Source organism: Trypanosoma brucei, chromosome 10, assembly GCF_000210295.1.
Source record: "Trypanosoma brucei gambiense DAL972 chromosome 10, complete sequence".
NCBI lineage: Eukaryota > Euglenozoa > Kinetoplastea > Trypanosomatida > Trypanosomatidae > Trypanosoma > Trypanosoma brucei.
In genome coordinates, this window is record NC_026743.1 from 3,560,660 (window position 1) to 3,576,954 (window position 16,295).

The window sequence follows — 16,295 nt, forward strand, 5'->3', positions numbered from 1 at the left end:
TCTCTCTCTCTCTCACTACGACCCTTGTTTGTATTTAAATTCACACACGCACAAACACACACACACACACACACACATACAAACATTCATTTAAGCATACCTGTGCGGCTCTCGGCCAAACATAACGCCAGATGACGTATAAGGAAGTCGCGCTTTCGTCTCAGTTAAATGGTGTGTTCCACTGTGCCGCAGTTGTTACCCTTCGAACAGCACCGGCAGACACGCTTCACCACCCGGTGTCGAGCAGTGGGACACACAAGCAAGTTCCTGATGGAGGTGTGAAATGTGAGGAACTCGAAGGAGATAATCGCCGTAGCCGCAGCCCTTCCATAACTGTTTTCACAGTTTTAAACCCCAAAGCGGCGTCGTCTTCTCTGCAAGTTCGCCAACTCCCCCAACAACCCCCAGAGGAAATGCGTTGCACGCTGTGGGTAGGAGCAAGTAGCGGCGATATTGAGGTGCGGTCGGCGGTACAACCTGACCGTGTACTTCGTTTTGTACCAAAAAAGTCGCGGGCCGTTGTTACTTCACTCATTCAAATTGGTTCTAGCCGCGTGGTCGCCGGCCTTTCCGATGGGTATATTCGTGTATTTGACGCCGTCACGCTGTGCGAGTATCAGCAGACGCGAGCGCACACGTCTGCTGTCAGGTGCCTGATGGCCGTGGCAACCCCAATAGTACAAGGAGTTCAACCAAAATGTGAATTTACACCTGCCCCAGTTTTCCTGACGGCGTCTTCCGATCGTACAATAGCAAAGTGGGATGCTGTATCCTTACAGTGTCTCTGTAGGCTGAAGGGACACACGTGTTCCGTTTCAGCATTAGTGTCGACACTTAACGGTGTCTTTGTTTTTAGCGGTGCTGACGATGGGTCGCTGCACATGTGGTCGATGGTCGATAATACACAAGTGGTGGGGAGGCCCACTACCGTTGCCAAGAGTGCGGGTAAAAAAAAGCGAACTGGAAAGGACCTTTTAGGACCTTCTCCTCATCGACAAAAGTCACAATTACCGAAATGTAGCTTGGAGGAACCTCAAGTAAAACAAACGAGCCAAGCGAGCGGTCGTGAAGCTTCTCAGGCCAGGCCGGGGAAGTGTCGTACGAGTAGGTCCGCTTCCGTAGGAATAATGAAGGTGCGGAGTCTGCTGCGCTCGCCTTCTATCGGAAGCCCTCAAAGGCATCGGGTTGACGGAGGGGGAGCAGGGCGCTCGCGCTCAATTGCAGCCATGCAAAGACATGGTCTCTTGCCAAAAATTAACTGGGGAAAAGATCTTGCGTTGCCTACCACTGCCGCTAGGGCACCAAATACTGCCACGAGGGATTCTGACAGTGACAGGCAATTTGATGGAAGTTCAGATGACGAAAACCTGTTGACTGCGGAGCCTGTTATACCTGTCGATGGCCAAGGTTCAGCAGTTTTCTGTCGGAGCGGGCGAAATGTTGGTGATGGTGTGGGCGCTCCGCGAGAGGGAAGGAAAGGTCGAGGCAAGCTGAAAAAGAAATCTGCGCAGCAAGTGCAGGTGTCACGCTTCGCGGATGTACTCGCAAAGCTTCAAGGCCCTGTTTCTGATAGCGCGATGGGTTGCCGCCTGGCGGCGGTGCATTCGGAGCCTGTTGCATCTGGAATAGAGGGTGGTACCCTCCTTTGGCCATTGAAGTGTGAGCACGCTAAGCGGATTACTCACCTGGCCATTGTTTGGGACCGGTTTTTGCTAAGTGGGTCGTCTGATGGTGAAGTCAAAGTTTTAGCTCTGCCTTCTGGCCGATCAATTCGCACTGTCCACAGAGGTTACACTCCTGTGACAGGTATGACTGTCGATAACGCTCGTTGTTTGCTGTGGATTGCAACAGCGGATGGCTGCTTTCACGTGCACAATATGTTGACTCCGGATTTGCAACAACTGCATGCATGGCGAGACCTCAGCACTCCACGACCCCTTTTAGTACCAATGACAACGAATCGCTTGTTATGTCAGCTTTATCTACTGGCAGCACCTGGAAGTAAGAAGAGGTTGTTTGACGGTCGTAGTGCTGGAAACAAGATCAAGCCAAAGATCAACTTGGAAAGTAGAAATATCAATTGTAAACGGAAGAAGACGGGACAAGTAGCCCCTACCGACCAAGGAGCTCAGTCTGGGTTAGTTGAACCTGAAGAAGCGGTTCAAGCGCCGCCTAACGCAACATTGGCGTGTATTCAGGTGGATGATGGGGACGATGAGGCACTGGCCGATATAGGTTCGCTTCGCAAGTTGGACGTTGCTCATATGAAAGCGCGCTGTACAATCGGCAAAATGGAATCGAAAGAGGAAGTGTTCCGTAGGGTATTGCGCCGACCTGTAACCGACGATGGCATGGAGTTGCGTGAGTGTTTGTTAAAGGAGCAAACACGCGTTGTCAACGCCTTATATGGTACTCGCTTTCATTTTTCTCTACGGGATTCGTTTAGGCGCTGGATGGCCTGGTCAACGCGGCGCGTTAGACGGTACCAATGTATGCGGAGGGTGCGGTTTCTGGCGGCAACTAATCAGGAGCGCCTACTCGGCTGCTATTTTATGAAATGGAGGCGGCACCGTGTCTCACAGAGACTTGTAGAGCAAGACGTGCAAATAAGATCGTTGGAGTCTCGTTCCTTCAGTACAACGGTGGAGCGCTGTGCGAAACCTTGTGGTGTGGCTCTTGGTGGCAGGGCATGCGTCGCCCTCGCAAGCACACAACGGCGCAACCTGCTGCATCGTTACTACAGATACTGGCTTCATCACGTCGTAGGTTTACGGCAGGCGCTGTCGCGTTCTGTGGCCTTCAACCGTTTGTTCCTCTCGTTTGACTCCAAAGTGTGTGACAGTGCCTTCGTGTTCCGTCGGTTAGCAACGACCAACCAGTGCGCACAACGACAAAAGCGGGCGCTACAACTGCTGCTGCTGCGGATGGAGGCTCACTACCGTCAACTGCAGCACTGCTGTATGCGAAGGTGGTTTTCCTTTCTCCAGGATCAAAGAGATTCGCGGCAGACATACAATCTCGTGGAAACGCTCACATCTGTGTTAGTCAATGGGGAGGCACTTAGGATGAGTGCCTACTTCAAGTGGTATAGGTTCGCATTGTTTGAAACAAAGCTTCACCGCTTTGATGAAGAGCGCGCGACGCTGCAGCGGGAGTGGATCGTTGTGCAGAACGCACTAGAAAGTAAGGAAACCGTGGCTAACCTGAAGCAGGAAGAGGTGCAGTTGGAGGTTGAAATTGCCCAGTTAGCATATGAGCGTGATGAAATAGACTCACAGAATGTCTCGCTTCGTGCGGATATTGTACACATCCAAATGAGCAAGTCTCTTGACTGTATTCTCGCCGGGTACGTTGACGCGGAGGATAAACTGAAGACAGTTCCGCGGTTATTACCGGAACCTCCATTTCACAGCCGCCGTTTGTGGACTTCCAGCGGCGAGCGGTTTTCCCCTGTGAATGAGGATGACTCGTCTGCTGAGGCAGCGTTACTCAGTCAGCTGTCCGCCGTGTTGCGCGCACTCAAAGCCACGGTTTTACGTTGTAGGCGGCACTGTAGTCTTATCACAACATCCCATGACCGGGTGCTGCGAATTCCTATTTGGGACAAGCCGGTTGAAACGCGAGAGTGGAGCTCCGGAGTTTCACATTCATCCGTTGGCGGCGATTCGTCGGCCCTCCACGGAACATCAGGGGCTTCTTTATCAGACACACGCTATTCGAGTGAGCGCCGCAGGAGCATCGCCAGCTCCACTCATACGGTGGCGTACCTAGCTGATGAGTTTGGTCGAACTGTGGGACGTCTTCGTTTGCTTATTGAGGAGGTCGCCAGACAAGCCGGTGCTGATCTCGAGGAGTCGACGGACCAAACCCTGTCCGCCTTCTTGAAACACAAGAATTCCATTGGTATGGGCAGTGAGAGCATTCGGGTGATAAACGCAGAGTGCCCGTCAGTGGAGTGGCTGAATTTTGTCCCCTCCACCAAACGAGCAGAGATCCTTCCGCTCCTTGCGGATCTGGTGACCATGTATGACTCGTTTAAAGCACATAGCGATACTGAAATAGAGACAGGCGGGAAGACATTGTCAACTAGGGGTGCGCTCACATCTGCACCACTGCCGCTGCGGAGTTTGTGCCGGACGCAAGCGGCGATGTGGCTGGTCCGCCATTCCGCCGTAATATTGGAGTTAATGGCACCGGGCACATGGGAAAAGCATTTAAATGTGTGGTTTTTAGCGGATTCGATGAAGGATTCGGTGGCGCTGTTCAACCAAAATCTGGACGTAGGGTTGGCAACACCAAAGCGAACAAAAAAGAAGGAGTCATCAGCCGAACTGAAGGACACTTCTTCAATCCTGTCAGACATCTCCTTCCAGTCATCAAAGGCAGTTGTGAAGGAGAAACGCAGGAAAATTCCCAAGACTGTTGCTAGTGGTAAGGGTACCCCTAGAAAGGGGTCTTCAGTTTCCTCCCCCATCACGTCACAGCCTAGTGTGGAGAGCACACCCGTAAGATTATGGGCGTCACCCAAAGCGGCGATTGTTCAGCCACAGCGAAAGCCTGCCGTATCCTGTAGCAACCTCCACTCTCCGGTTAGCCGCAGCGTGTGTGGACCTCTGGATGGTGAGTTTGTTGTACATGCAGCGCAACGCTCTAATTCGGTTCCCCTACGACATCACAGTGCTATCTCGAGCTCAAGGTCTTTTGCTTCTGCTCCGTTGACGCGCCCTTACCTTGGGTTCCGTGTTGCCGTTGGCCGCGACAGCAATGGATGTACAACACTATCAATTCAGGAAGTCACCCAAACTTACACCGGAAGTAATGGTGGCGCTGATCTTATGGGTCCAGCGTTTGCTGCCGGATTGCGCGTCGGTGACCAACTCGTCCGCTTTGCAGGTTACACAGTTACAGAACTGGCTGCGTTCAATACTGTTGTGGCAAGGCACGTGCGACCCTCGGCTTCTATTCCCGTTGTATTCTCCCGTGATGGCGTAGTAATGTCCGCCACAATTGTGGTTGGTGAGAAAAGAAGGGAGTGACGCAAGTAGAAGACAACTCATACCTATTGATGTTCTCTTATAATGATTAGGGATACTTTTCATTTTAAAATTCTCTCACGTCGACCCTAATCAATATCTCCCCCTCTCCAAACAGTGTACCGTACTTCCTAGACAGGCATTAACTCTTCCTTTTTGCCTCTCCTACCCCACTCATTTCCTTTTTGTACTATCCTCATCAAATAGGAACGTTGGTTCACACCTTCACGACACGTAAAGCATTCACAATTACACCAAAAACATAATAATAACAGCAGCTTCCTTCTTTCCTTCCTATTACAAAATGCTTTTCCTTCTAATTGCCACACTCTCGTACTTTCATCTGTATTGTTTCTCCATTTGCTCTTTCCTTAATTTAGCGCAAACGTCACACACTGTGTTTTGAGAAACTTCTACACTTTGTGAAATTACAATGGTGGTCATACATAGTGGACTTGTAACTCCCGTATTGGAAATTATGTCACTAGTTAAGCCGTTACCTTTTGATGTGGATGTGTTGTTGGATGAACATCCCGATATGACAGTTTATCATCGCCCTCCATTGCAGAGCCGTGGTAGTGGAAGTAAATATATTTGCAATCATCATCCTGTTGAATTGCTTTCTTATGAAGTGTACCTGTGTGATACGGAAGATGAACCAGTTGTCGATTTTGAAGTGAGTAACCGAATTGTCGTACGATATCAACTTAACCCGTATTGTGCTGCTCAACTTTCACACCTTCGTGGGTTTGAGCCTCTCGTATATCCCTACGAGAGCCGTTACCTCCGTCCTGCGTATGTGGAAGTTGCACATGACTCTGGCGGTTGTTGTTTCAATGGTAGCGGATCATCATATGGCATTAATGTTTGTGTGGCTCCCACTGATATTTTTGCTGGTTTCCCTCGCTCCAATAATGGTGATGATGCTGTTATTTACTCTACGGTACCACACATCAGGAAACTCCTACAGCGGCCCTTTTCCCCCTTTATGGAATGTGGTCCCTTAATTGCGGATGATGTTTTCTTTCATTGGGATACCCTTGGTTTGCTTAGTTTGACTGATACGTGTGATTTGGGCATGTTCACAATTGAGGGTGTGTGTGGTGTATCCTCACATGTTATGTAATTTGCACTGAAATGCGTCATTACTTAATATGTGAAGGGTGCTATTGTTATTTTATTCCCTTTATTATTATATCACATGAGTCTCCCGCTACAATCACGTGGCATTGTGCTGTGTGTCATCGGGTAGTTTAATATATTTATATATACATATATTTATATATACATATATATATATATATATTTTTTTTTCTCCTTCACATAATTTTTGTGGACGGTAGTTAATAATGCAGTATTTTTAATTGATTAGTGTCCTGGGGTTCTTCATCGTATTTGTTGATATGTTTGCTTGTTTGTTTCTATTACTTACATAACTGTTATATATATATATATTTTAAAATATTTTTTTTCTTACCGTTGTCACTCTTTCATTTTCTTTTCTGCAACCGATTGTTATCATACTTCCTTTGTCTAACTACATCACTAATTGCCACACTCTCGTACTTTCATCTGTATTGTTTCTCCATTTGCTCTTTCCTTAATTTAGCGCAAACGTCACACACTGTGTTTTGAGAAACTTCTACACTTTGTGAAATTACAATGGTGGTCATACATAGTGGACTTGTAACTCCCGTATTGGAAATTATGTCACTAGTTAAGCCGTTACCTTTTGATGTGGATGTGTTGTTGGATGAACATCCCGATATGACAGTTTATCATCGCCCTCCATTGCAGAGCCGTGGTAGTGGAAGTAAATATATTTGCAATCATCATCCTGTTGAATTGCTTTCTTATGAAGTGTACCTGTGTGATACGGAAGATGAACCAGTTGTCGATTTTGAAGTGAATAGTCAAATTGTCGTACGATATCAACTTAACCCGTATTGTGCTGCTTCAGAGTTTCCATTTCCTCGTGTGTTTGGAAATACAATCTACCGTAACCAAAGACCTTACCTCCGTCCTGCGTATGTGGAAGTTGCACATGGCTCTGGCGGTTGTTGTTTCAATGGTAGCGGATCATCATATGGCATTAATGTTTGTGTGGCTCCCACTGATATTTTTGCTGGTTTCCCTCGCTCCAATAATGGTGATGATGCTGTTATTTACTCTACGGTACCCCACATCAGGAAACTCCTACAGCGGCCCTTTTCCCCCTTTATGGAATGTGGTCCCTTAATTGCGGATGATGTTTTTGTAAGGTGGGGAAGTAGCGGTTTGCTTAGTTTGACTGATACGTGTGATTTGGGCATGTTCACAATTGAGGGTGTGTGTGGTGTATCCTCACATGTTATGTAATTTGCACTGAAATGCGTCATTACTTAATATGTGAAGGGTGCTATTGTTATTTTATTCCCTTTATTATTATATCACATGAGTCTCCCGCTACAATCACGTGGCATTGTGCTGTGTGTCATCGGGTAGTTTAATATATTTATATATACATATATTTATATATATTTTTCTCCTTCACATAATTTTTGTGGACGGTAGTTAATAATGCAGTATTTTTAATTGATTAGTGTCCTGGGGTTCTTCATCGTATTTGTTGATATGTTTGATTGTTTGTTTCTATTACTTACATAACTGTTATATATATATATTTTAATATATATTTTTTCTTACCGTTGTCACTCTTTCATTTTCTTTTCTGCAACCGATTGTTATCATACTTCCTTTGTCTAACTACATCACTAATTGCCACACTCTCGTACTTTCATCTGTATTGTTTCTCCATTTGCTCTTTCCTTAATTTAGCGCAAACGTCACACACTGTGTTTTGAGAAACTTCTACACTTTGTGAAATTACAATGGTGGTCATACATAGTGGACTTGTAACTCCCGTATTGGAAATTATGTCACTAGTTAAGCCGTTACCTTTTGATGTGGATGTGTTGTTGGATGAACATCCCGATATGACAGTTTATCATCGCCCTCCATTGCAGAGCCGTGGTAGTGGAAGTAAATATATTTGCAATCATCATCCTGTTGAATTGCTTTCTTATGAAGTGTACCTGTGTGATACGGAAGATGAACCAGTTGTCGATTTTGAAGTGGATAGTCAAATTGTCGTACGATATCAACTTAACCCGTATTGTGCTGCTCAACTTTCACACCTTCGTGGGTTTGAGCCTCTCGTATATCCCTACGAGAGCCGTTACCTCCGTCCTGCGTATGTGGAAGTTGCACATGGCTCTGGCGGTTGTTGTTTCAATGGTAGCGGATCATCATATGGCATTAATGTTTGTGTGGCTCCCACTGATATTTTTGCTGGTTTCCCTCGCTCCAATAATGGTGATGATGCTGTTATTTACTCTACGGTACCCCACATCAGGAAACTCCTACAGCGGCCCTTTTCCCCCTTTATGGAATGTGGTCCCTTAATTGCGGATGATGTTTTCTTTCATTGGGATACCCTTGGTTTGCTTAGTTTGACTGATACGTGTGATTTGGGCATGTTCACAATTGAGGGTGTGTGTGGTGTATCCTCACATGTTATGTAATTTGCACTGAAATGCGTCATTACTTAATATGTGAAGGGTGCTATTGTTATTTTATTCCCTTTATTATTATATCACATGAGTCTCCCGCTACAATCACGTGGCATTGTGCTGTGTGTCATCGGGTAGTTTAATATATTCATATATACATATATTTATATATACATATATATATATATATATACTTTTTTTCTCCTTCACATAATTTTTGTGGACGGTAGTTAATAATGCAGTATTTTTAATTGATTAGTGTCCTGGGGTTCTTTTTTTGTCTTTTTTATTTTTGTTTTTTGCTTTAAAATAAAATTTGATCTTTATTTAAGCTACCTCTATTGTTCAGTGGTTGGTTGGTTATCGTTATGGATGATGAGAGGTTGTATGTGTGTTTTTTTTTGACCTTTTTTTATTTGAGAAAGGGAAGGTTTGTGTAGTTGCAGGCAATGGTGCGCATGCATGGTAATGGTCATGGCAAGGCTGCATCGGCCTTGCCGTACCGCCGGACACCACCGACGTGGTTGAAATCCTCCAGCCGCGATGTTATCGATGCCGTTTGCAAGTTGGCAAAAAAGGGGCTTTCACCAAGTCGTATTGGCATGCAACTTCGTGACTCGATGGGTATCGCGCAAGTGAAAAATGTGACTGGCCGCAAAATTTTGCGCATTTTAAAGCACAAGGGCATGGCGCCTGAGATCCCTGAGGATTTGTACTGCTTAATTAAGCGGGCAACTCAAATGCGTAAACACCTTGAGCGCAACACGAAAGATAAGGATACGAAGTTCCGTCTTATTTTGGTTGAGTCCCGCATTCACCGCCTTGCACGGTATTACAGACGCGTGAAGCAACTTCCGCCCACGTGGAAATATGAGTCTAGCACGGCTTCAGCCATGGTTGCATGAGCATTTTTTTTTCTTGTGTTTCCTGCCTTGTTGCTTGCGATCTTTTCCGCTCCCTGACATTTTTATTTTGGTAACTTCTAACTCGCATTTTGTTAATACTCAAAAGTGGGTGACGGTCTATCTTGAAGGTTGCGTCGACATCTCTTGCATTACCGTTGACTTTGTTCGAGTTATCTCTGCGGTACCTCTTTCCCCACATTCTTCCGTTTGTCTTCTAGTAAGCGTATCTTTATTTGTGTTGTTAAGGAGGATCAGTGCTGTGGGAGCGGAGAGTAGTCGTCGAAGTCAAGAAGTAGTGCAACTTTGTGCGAAAAGGTTTTTTTTTCTATTTTTGTGAAAAGGTGTCCAAGCACCTGGGTAGTGCGGCTTTTTCGGATTAGACAGAAAGCCAGAAGGGGTAAAGGCGGTATTTGTCACGGTACAACGGCTTTGAGGTATTGGCCACTTTCCAACTGCCTTTTATCGAATTCGCGAAGCGTGGAATTAGGTTCCCTTCATCTTTTTATTTTTATACTCCTAGAAAATGGCGTCAAAGGGTTGTTTCATTGCCGTTCTTATAGCACGTACGCATGATCATGTCCCTTTGTGTAGTTTTACCGATGAAAACTACGCCAATTGGAATCAGATCAGGCAACAGGAGCAGCGTATTCTTGAGCGAATGGAGTCGCCGGCGTCGGTACCAGATTCAGCAGGGACGAGAGGAAGTTACTACCAGAGCTTTGACCATAAGGACTGTATTTACTTTGCATTTCAGGATGCGGGGACGGGGTTGACGATTATCACCGTTTTAAACAAACTTCTTTTGCGCAATTCCAGTGACGTTACGTCGACTAACCATCTTGCGTGTAGTCTGTTAGACATGATCTTCTCTGAGTTCACGCAGGCTTACTCCACATCCGAGATTTCAGCCAGGACAGTTCGTCCCTTTCAGTTTATAAAATTTGAATCCACTCTAGAAAAACTCATACACCGCGTGCAACGCGAACGACAAAACGATGTTGTTAGCGATTCGCACGGTGGACAGCGACGTCAGGTTAATACGCAGTACGATGCAATTAAACAGGAGCTAACAGACGTTCACTTCGTTATGCGCAAGAACTTGGAAGACCTTATGGTGCGTGGGGAGAAACTTGAGACAATGAATCAGTTTAGCGCCCAGCTGGTGGATGAAAGCTCTCGGTTCTACAAGAAGACGGCTCGCATGAACAGGATGCGTTTGTTAAAACTGTACGGCCCTCCTGCTGTAGTGATTAGCATTCTAGCTCTCTTCTTCTACCTCTACCTGTTCTAACGAAACTGTGTAATTATCGCCACGACAGGTGTTGATATTAGTTTATGCTTCATCATTCCGTGAGAGTAGCGGGAAGAAAACGTCGTTTAATATGGTGGGGTCACTGACTCGGTTTTATGAGTAGAGGGAGTCTGGCGATATAAACTCGGTTTTGTGCAATTTCGTTCCAAGTCAGGGAAATCAGAAGGTGTTACTTAATTGATGAAGGCCACTCCGTCATGGATGGCGGTGAAGGCAAGGTGGAAGTGCCACAAAGAAACCGAAGTGACTGTGAAGGAAGGGAATAAGGAAAGGAAATGTGGGTGTTGTACGATAATGGCACTACTGATACTGAGGTTTTTTAGTTGTGAAGTCCTCAAAAACGCGCATGTGTATCAATGCCTTTCACATTTATCTTTTTAGCTTAGTGTTTTGTGTGCGCCATCATGTACCGGTCGGGCCTCTCTGCTATCGTGTTTGAGCTGGTCCCCGTGACAGATAACTTTCTGACTTCGCTCTCCTCGCTCTGTTCCCTGGTTCGTCATTAACTATTAACCCCTCCCACAACTGCTAAACTGTGCACTGATAGCCAGTCTCGCCTTTTCGTTGCTCTTGTTGTTTTAGTTTTTTTTGGAAAAGAACCGAGCTTTATCAACGGCAGTAAGAGTCGTTTCGAGCACAGTTAGGAAGGAAAGAAGCATCGTTTTTCTCTTTCTTTTTTCCCCTTTTACCCTCTGGGACAGGAAGAAGAAAGCGTAAATACTTGGTCTGCATGTCATTGAGGGAGATTGAACTTGCCCAGGTGCAACCACGGGAGCACCTCCTTCACCCGTGTGATGTGATCCAACGAAGCGCATTTCAGCGTGACAATGCGGAGCGGTTGCATCGTATACGCACGACACTTGGCTGGGGTGCGGCTGCTGATACCGCTCTTACAGAAACAACGCTCCTCTCGTCTCGCCGTCTCGGTGCATTGCCAAGCAGCTTTGCGTTATATCACCATTACCGCGGTACCGCGTCGGAGTTGACACCGATGGATATATATGGCCAACCGGAGGATGATCCCAACGTGCAACCGTCATCCCGATCCGTGGTTGAGAAGCTTGTGTATGGGCATGAGTTGACGATGAAGAACATGGGGATGTAGGATGCAGTGGAACCTGATCATTGGGTCTGCTTCGTCCTTCTATTTCGCAATGCATCCCACTCACGTGCTCCGTACCTGAAGCGCGAATGTAGCAAGAGATTCTTACGGTTTTATTCGCACCTGCACCGTTTGGGCAATTGCGTTTTAGTTCACCTCATCTTTGGTTGTCCAAACGCTTTTATTTGATACTTCCCTCTTCTTTCCGCGTGTTCTATACTCGTTTCCTCTGCAGTCAGGAGGGGTCACGTTTGGTCATTACGTTGTTGTTGTCTGGACCCTACCTGCTAGGCTGTTATCACAACGGCTCTAACACTTCATATCACTAATCCATTATTTTTCCTCATCGCTTCCCCTACTCTTCTTTTCCTTTCTTATGTCCTGCATCACGGGTAACTGATTTTTTTTTTTCCACGGCTGGCACCGAATGATCAGGGCATACATTGCCTTCCCTCCCAAAGGCGATCCCACAGTGCTGAGGAGAGGAAGCCTCGGTCCATGTTTTTCTGTCCATTCTGTGGAACGCTACTGTTGATTGAGCCGGCCTATCCGTGCAATCGTTTCTCATGCTCCAGCTGCCGGTACGTCGTGCCAATTCAGTCACGGCGCCCGCTCACTATTAATCATTCGTTCCTAAAGTACAATAAGGTTGTGGATGATGACGATGAGAAGGGAAGCTCAAATACGGTGAAACGAGGCGTGAAAGAGGAGGAAGAGGTGGATGGAGGCCAGGTGATTACTGTGCGTTGTCAGAATGATGAGAAGCAGTGCGATGGCGATCGGGCACACTACGTGCAGATACAGATGCGCTCCGCTGATGAACCGGCAACAACGTTCTTCAAGTGTTTGAAGTGTGGCTTCCAGTGGAAGCAGGATTAGGTCGTCAGTTGCCACGTTAACACACTCCCTAACCCAACATTTAAACCCCGTGCAATGCACCTGCGGTTGCGGTTCTGTGGGTTGTAGGAACCGTTGCACCGGTGGATGTCCGACTAGAGGTGTGTGCTTCCGTATTGGGGTACTCGTAACCGTACCTCATGGTTTTGAAAACTTGCTAACAGGTAGCGCCTGGGGTGACGGGGAGTAGAAGGTGGTATATTGTGGTGGCCGACCCCATGCACTACATATTGGGAGAAGAGGCTTGTGATGGTGGTGACAAGGCCTAGTGGCAGCGGGGTGCGCACAAGGGGCTGTTCGCCCGTTTACCGTTATATCCTCAGTTTTAATTGTATATATATATTTTGCTATTTCGCTCTGTTTCCTTGTTTTTTTCTTCGTTCACTTGCAGGAAGTTGTCTATTTCTTTTGTTTTTCTTGCTTTTACGGTGAAGCTAGCGTAGTAGGTTCGTTTGTACTGTACAGGAAGAAAGGGGCTGCGCAACGGCTGTCGCAGGTGCGCGGTAGGTCGTTCTAAGGGCAGGAAACCCCATAGATAGTGGTAGTTGAGGGGGAAAGGAAGCAGAAAAAGGGAAGCCAAGGGCGGCTGCGTGGATTCGTTTTGCTTCATTAGTTTTTACAGCCCTTTACCCTTTCCAACAGGCTTGGTATTCTCCAATTAACCTCTCGTAGCCATTGTTTCGGACTACGATGCTTGCCGTGAAGTACCTTCTCAAACTGTACGAGACGCCCCCGGAGAATGGACACATCTCCGCGTTTGACACGTATGGTAATACAGTTTTCGCCGGCACTGACAGCGGTGTGTTGATGAGGTTCGTAGTAGAGGGAGCGACCTCACCCGAGATTGTACCAACGGAGGGTTCGCTCTCCGGTGACGCGAGGGACAGGCATATCAGTGGAGGAAATAGTGCTCGCAGTGCCGAAGCGGGAGGTGTTGGTGAGGAACAGCAAGCACATGAGGAAATGCATGCCGATGATTTTCACGCAGTTTCACAACTCGAGAAGATATACACCACGCTTGTGCATCACGTCGTCGTGTCGGAAACCCAGAGAAGAGTTGAGCGTATCCAGCACAGCAGAACACACAAGATTTTGTTTGTGCTTTGCGAACACAGGCTTCTGGTGCTTAACTCGATAACCTTTGAACACATCTACACAGTTTCTGATTACGTGGGTACGTTTTTTGTTTCGGATTCGCGGCAGACAAGCTCCCAGCGCGTGGGGCGGCACGTGATTTGCACAACGGAAACCCACGGAAGGGAGCTTAGGGTATATGAATTTGACATAGCGCAGAACAAACATGTGCGACCGATGGCTCCACATAAGGTGATGCTTCATGAGCAGGCACAGACACTAGTCACGTACGGCAATATGGTTTGCGTGGGAATGCGGAGAGGCGGATATCGCTTGCTGTCGTTACCTGACGGAAACACATGTAGTGTACTTCCGCTTTCTGGAGATATGCAGCCGTTACTGGCGGTGGGCGACGGCGAGGTCTTCATGCGCTATGATCATTCTATTTTTTCAGTTTCGATGCGCTCCATGCCTTCTGGCCGCGTGCTTGGACGCACTATTCAGCTCGAGGATGAGGTCCGTCATATGATTGCAAGACACCCGTTTTTGTTTGCCTTCACTGAAAGTTACTGCGATGTCTACTCCCTCTACGATGATGACGTATCGGAGCGCTTGCCCATGAGCGGATGCCTCTTCGGCTCGCAGCTTGGTGGAGGGGATTTCCTTTACGCTGCCAGCGCAACAAAAATATGGATGGCTGGGTTGCATCCCCTGCGTCACCAGTTAGCCGACCTGGTTGAGCGGTTCAAGGTGGAAGAAGCTTTTCATCTGCTTAGCACTCAACGCTCGCGGAACTCCCTTGATTGGCAGGCGATTGAATTGGAGCTTCATGTTATGGTAGGCTTCGCGTACCTTCACCGTTGCCGCCCGAAGGAGGCAATGTTACATTTTAACGATCACATAGATCCAAGAGACCTACTTTTACTCCTCCCAGAGTGTATACCTCCAGGCCCCGATGAGTATAGTTCCGAGTTGCGGGGGTTGCTAAAGGGAGACTGCGTTGGGGAGACAAGAACGTCGTCGGATGGCGTTGATTTTGCATCAAAGGACGAGGATGTGGTGAATGTACCGGTCGGGGGAAATAATGTTGAGCCGTTACTCGCAAAATGCGGACCAGACATTGGATGTTGGGACGGTGGATTCTGGGAGGAGTGGAGTGGTTGCTGCCCATATAATACCTACATTGGAGAATTGGAGAAGGCCTGGTTGGAGACATTTGAGACTTTTCCTACAGTTCCGCGGAGCACCGACCAGGCAGACGGGGTAATCCACCGACAGGTTATGGAGTGGGGTTGCATTACCGCGGAAGGGTTTCTCGAGCGCTCATGGGAAGCACTAAAGGACGAACTTGTAGTGTATTTCCGCTCACGTCTGGATCAAGCATCGCCCGTCCATGCCCGTCCAATGGAGTACGCCCTGCTGGTGCTTGCGCTTGAGGCTCGCGACCATCGGGAGGCCTATCAGATTGTAGTCAAGAGCTCATCCTTGAGCGTGGAAGACTGCTACGACCTACTCTGTTCGTTGCACGAGTATCGGCTGTTGGCTTGTCTTCTGTACTGCCGCGGGTACACACAGGATGCCGATCGATTGCTGAGGCAACGTGTGTGCGTCTCAAGTCTGCTCCCTCCGTGGGTGGCGGGACGGTGTAACAATAGCAAACAATCCCCGGCATACATGAATGTGCCCACGGCTTTACACAGTCAGCTAACCCGCCTCCTAACGCCACTTCCTAAGAACGAATGTCTCGTTGTAGCTGATTTATCCAGTCCTAGAGGAGCACACTCGCCTAACGACGTGGACGAAACCCATACCATAAACCTGCCTTTGTCACTTTCGTTGCCTATGTACCTTGTCAGTCATTTAAACATTCCCGCCCTGCAGGAGTTGTTGGCTGAGGATCCAGATGCTGCAGTGATCACTGATGAGGAGGGTTGTACGCTGCTGCACGTACTTTTCAGCCTTTTCATTTCGGTGAGGGACCTTACAGAAGGCGAAGCCATGACGAAAGGTAGTGCGCTAGTCGGTTTGGTATTGTCATGTGCGGTGCTGCTTCTGGACCATGGCGCGGATGTCGCCGCGCCGAATGTTCATGGTATTACTTGTTTGGACGTACTTGCCATCGCCGCAGGTGGCGTTTTTTTTGACATTGTTGTTTCCGCGTTGCTGGCAGACCGTGATGTTAGGAAGGCAGCTGCATTTACCAACAAGGATGACAATACGTTGGTGAACGGCTTCATCCCCATCGCATAGGTTTTTTTTTATTTTGAACTCATGGCGGTTGATTAGGTACTGGCTGTATTCAAACAAATGCGGTTTTGCGCTACTTGCTTCATAATTGGAAATTTAGCCTAGTTTTTCCATGTTTGCTTACTTATCTAACCGTCCAGTAGCCTCGTGCTTCAGCAACAATCGTTCGTTGGT

At 47.4% G+C, this 16,295-nt stretch overlaps 9 protein-coding genes across 9 annotated transcripts; all 9 read left to right on the forward strand.

Moving 5' to 3' along the window:
• Positions 1 to 131: 131 nt before the first annotated feature.
• Positions 132 to 5,036, forward strand: TbgDal_X18370 (hypothetical protein, conserved; the record flags this gene model as incomplete). The annotated part of the gene is made up of 1 exon (XM_011780696.1): positions 132 to 5,036. One exon carries the CDS (start codon positions 132 to 134, stop codon positions 5,034 to 5,036), a length of 4,905 nt encoding a protein of 1,634 aa, XP_011778998.1.
• A 430-nt stretch (positions 5,037 to 5,466) lies between these two features.
• TbgDal_X18380 (hypothetical protein, conserved) lies at positions 5,467 to 6,159 on the forward strand (the record flags this gene model as incomplete). The annotated part of the gene is made up of 1 exon (XM_011780697.1): positions 5,467 to 6,159. One exon carries the CDS (start codon positions 5,467 to 5,469, stop codon positions 6,157 to 6,159), a length of 693 nt encoding a protein of 230 aa, XP_011778999.1.
• A 536-nt stretch (positions 6,160 to 6,695) lies between these two features.
• TbgDal_X18390 (hypothetical protein, conserved) lies at positions 6,696 to 7,391 on the forward strand (the record flags this gene model as incomplete). The annotated part of the gene is made up of 1 exon (XM_011780698.1): positions 6,696 to 7,391. One exon carries the CDS (start codon positions 6,696 to 6,698, stop codon positions 7,389 to 7,391), a length of 696 nt encoding a protein of 231 aa, XP_011779000.1.
• A 512-nt stretch (positions 7,392 to 7,903) lies between these two features.
• On the forward strand, positions 7,904 to 8,596 carry TbgDal_X18400 (hypothetical protein, conserved; the record flags this gene model as incomplete). The annotated part of the gene is made up of 1 exon (XM_011780699.1): positions 7,904 to 8,596. One exon carries the CDS (start codon positions 7,904 to 7,906, stop codon positions 8,594 to 8,596), a length of 693 nt encoding a protein of 230 aa, XP_011779001.1.
• Positions 8,597 to 9,033: 437 nt separating this feature from the next.
• Positions 9,034 to 9,489, forward strand: TbgDal_X18410 (40S ribosomal protein S13, putative; the record flags this gene model as incomplete). Its single annotated transcript, XM_011780700.1, has 1 exon — positions 9,034 to 9,489. One exon carries the CDS (start codon positions 9,034 to 9,036, stop codon positions 9,487 to 9,489), a length of 456 nt encoding a protein of 151 aa, XP_011779002.1.
• A 523-nt stretch (positions 9,490 to 10,012) lies between these two features.
• Positions 10,013 to 10,780, forward strand: TbgDal_X18420 (SLY2 homolog, putative; the record flags this gene model as incomplete). Its single annotated transcript, XM_011780701.1, has 1 exon — positions 10,013 to 10,780. The coding sequence occupies one exon, from the start codon at positions 10,013 to 10,015 to the stop codon at positions 10,778 to 10,780; it is 768 nt and encodes a 255-aa protein (XP_011779003.1).
• A 751-nt stretch (positions 10,781 to 11,531) lies between these two features.
• Positions 11,532 to 11,906, forward strand: TbgDal_X18430 (hypothetical protein, conserved; the record flags this gene model as incomplete). Its single annotated transcript, XM_011780702.1, has 1 exon — positions 11,532 to 11,906. One exon carries the CDS (start codon positions 11,532 to 11,534, stop codon positions 11,904 to 11,906), a length of 375 nt encoding a protein of 124 aa, XP_011779004.1.
• A 495-nt stretch (positions 11,907 to 12,401) lies between these two features.
• Positions 12,402 to 12,782, forward strand: TbgDal_X18440 (DNA-directed RNA polymerase III, putative; the record flags this gene model as incomplete). Its single annotated transcript, XM_011780703.1, has 1 exon — positions 12,402 to 12,782. One exon carries the CDS (start codon positions 12,402 to 12,404, stop codon positions 12,780 to 12,782), a length of 381 nt encoding a protein of 126 aa, XP_011779005.1.
• Positions 12,783 to 13,490: 708 nt separating this feature from the next.
• TbgDal_X18450 (hypothetical protein, conserved) lies at positions 13,491 to 16,124 on the forward strand (the record flags this gene model as incomplete). The annotated part of the gene is made up of 1 exon (XM_011780704.1): positions 13,491 to 16,124. The coding sequence occupies one exon, from the start codon at positions 13,491 to 13,493 to the stop codon at positions 16,122 to 16,124; it is 2,634 nt and encodes an 877-aa protein (XP_011779006.1).
• Positions 16,125 to 16,295: the final 171 nt, after the last annotated feature.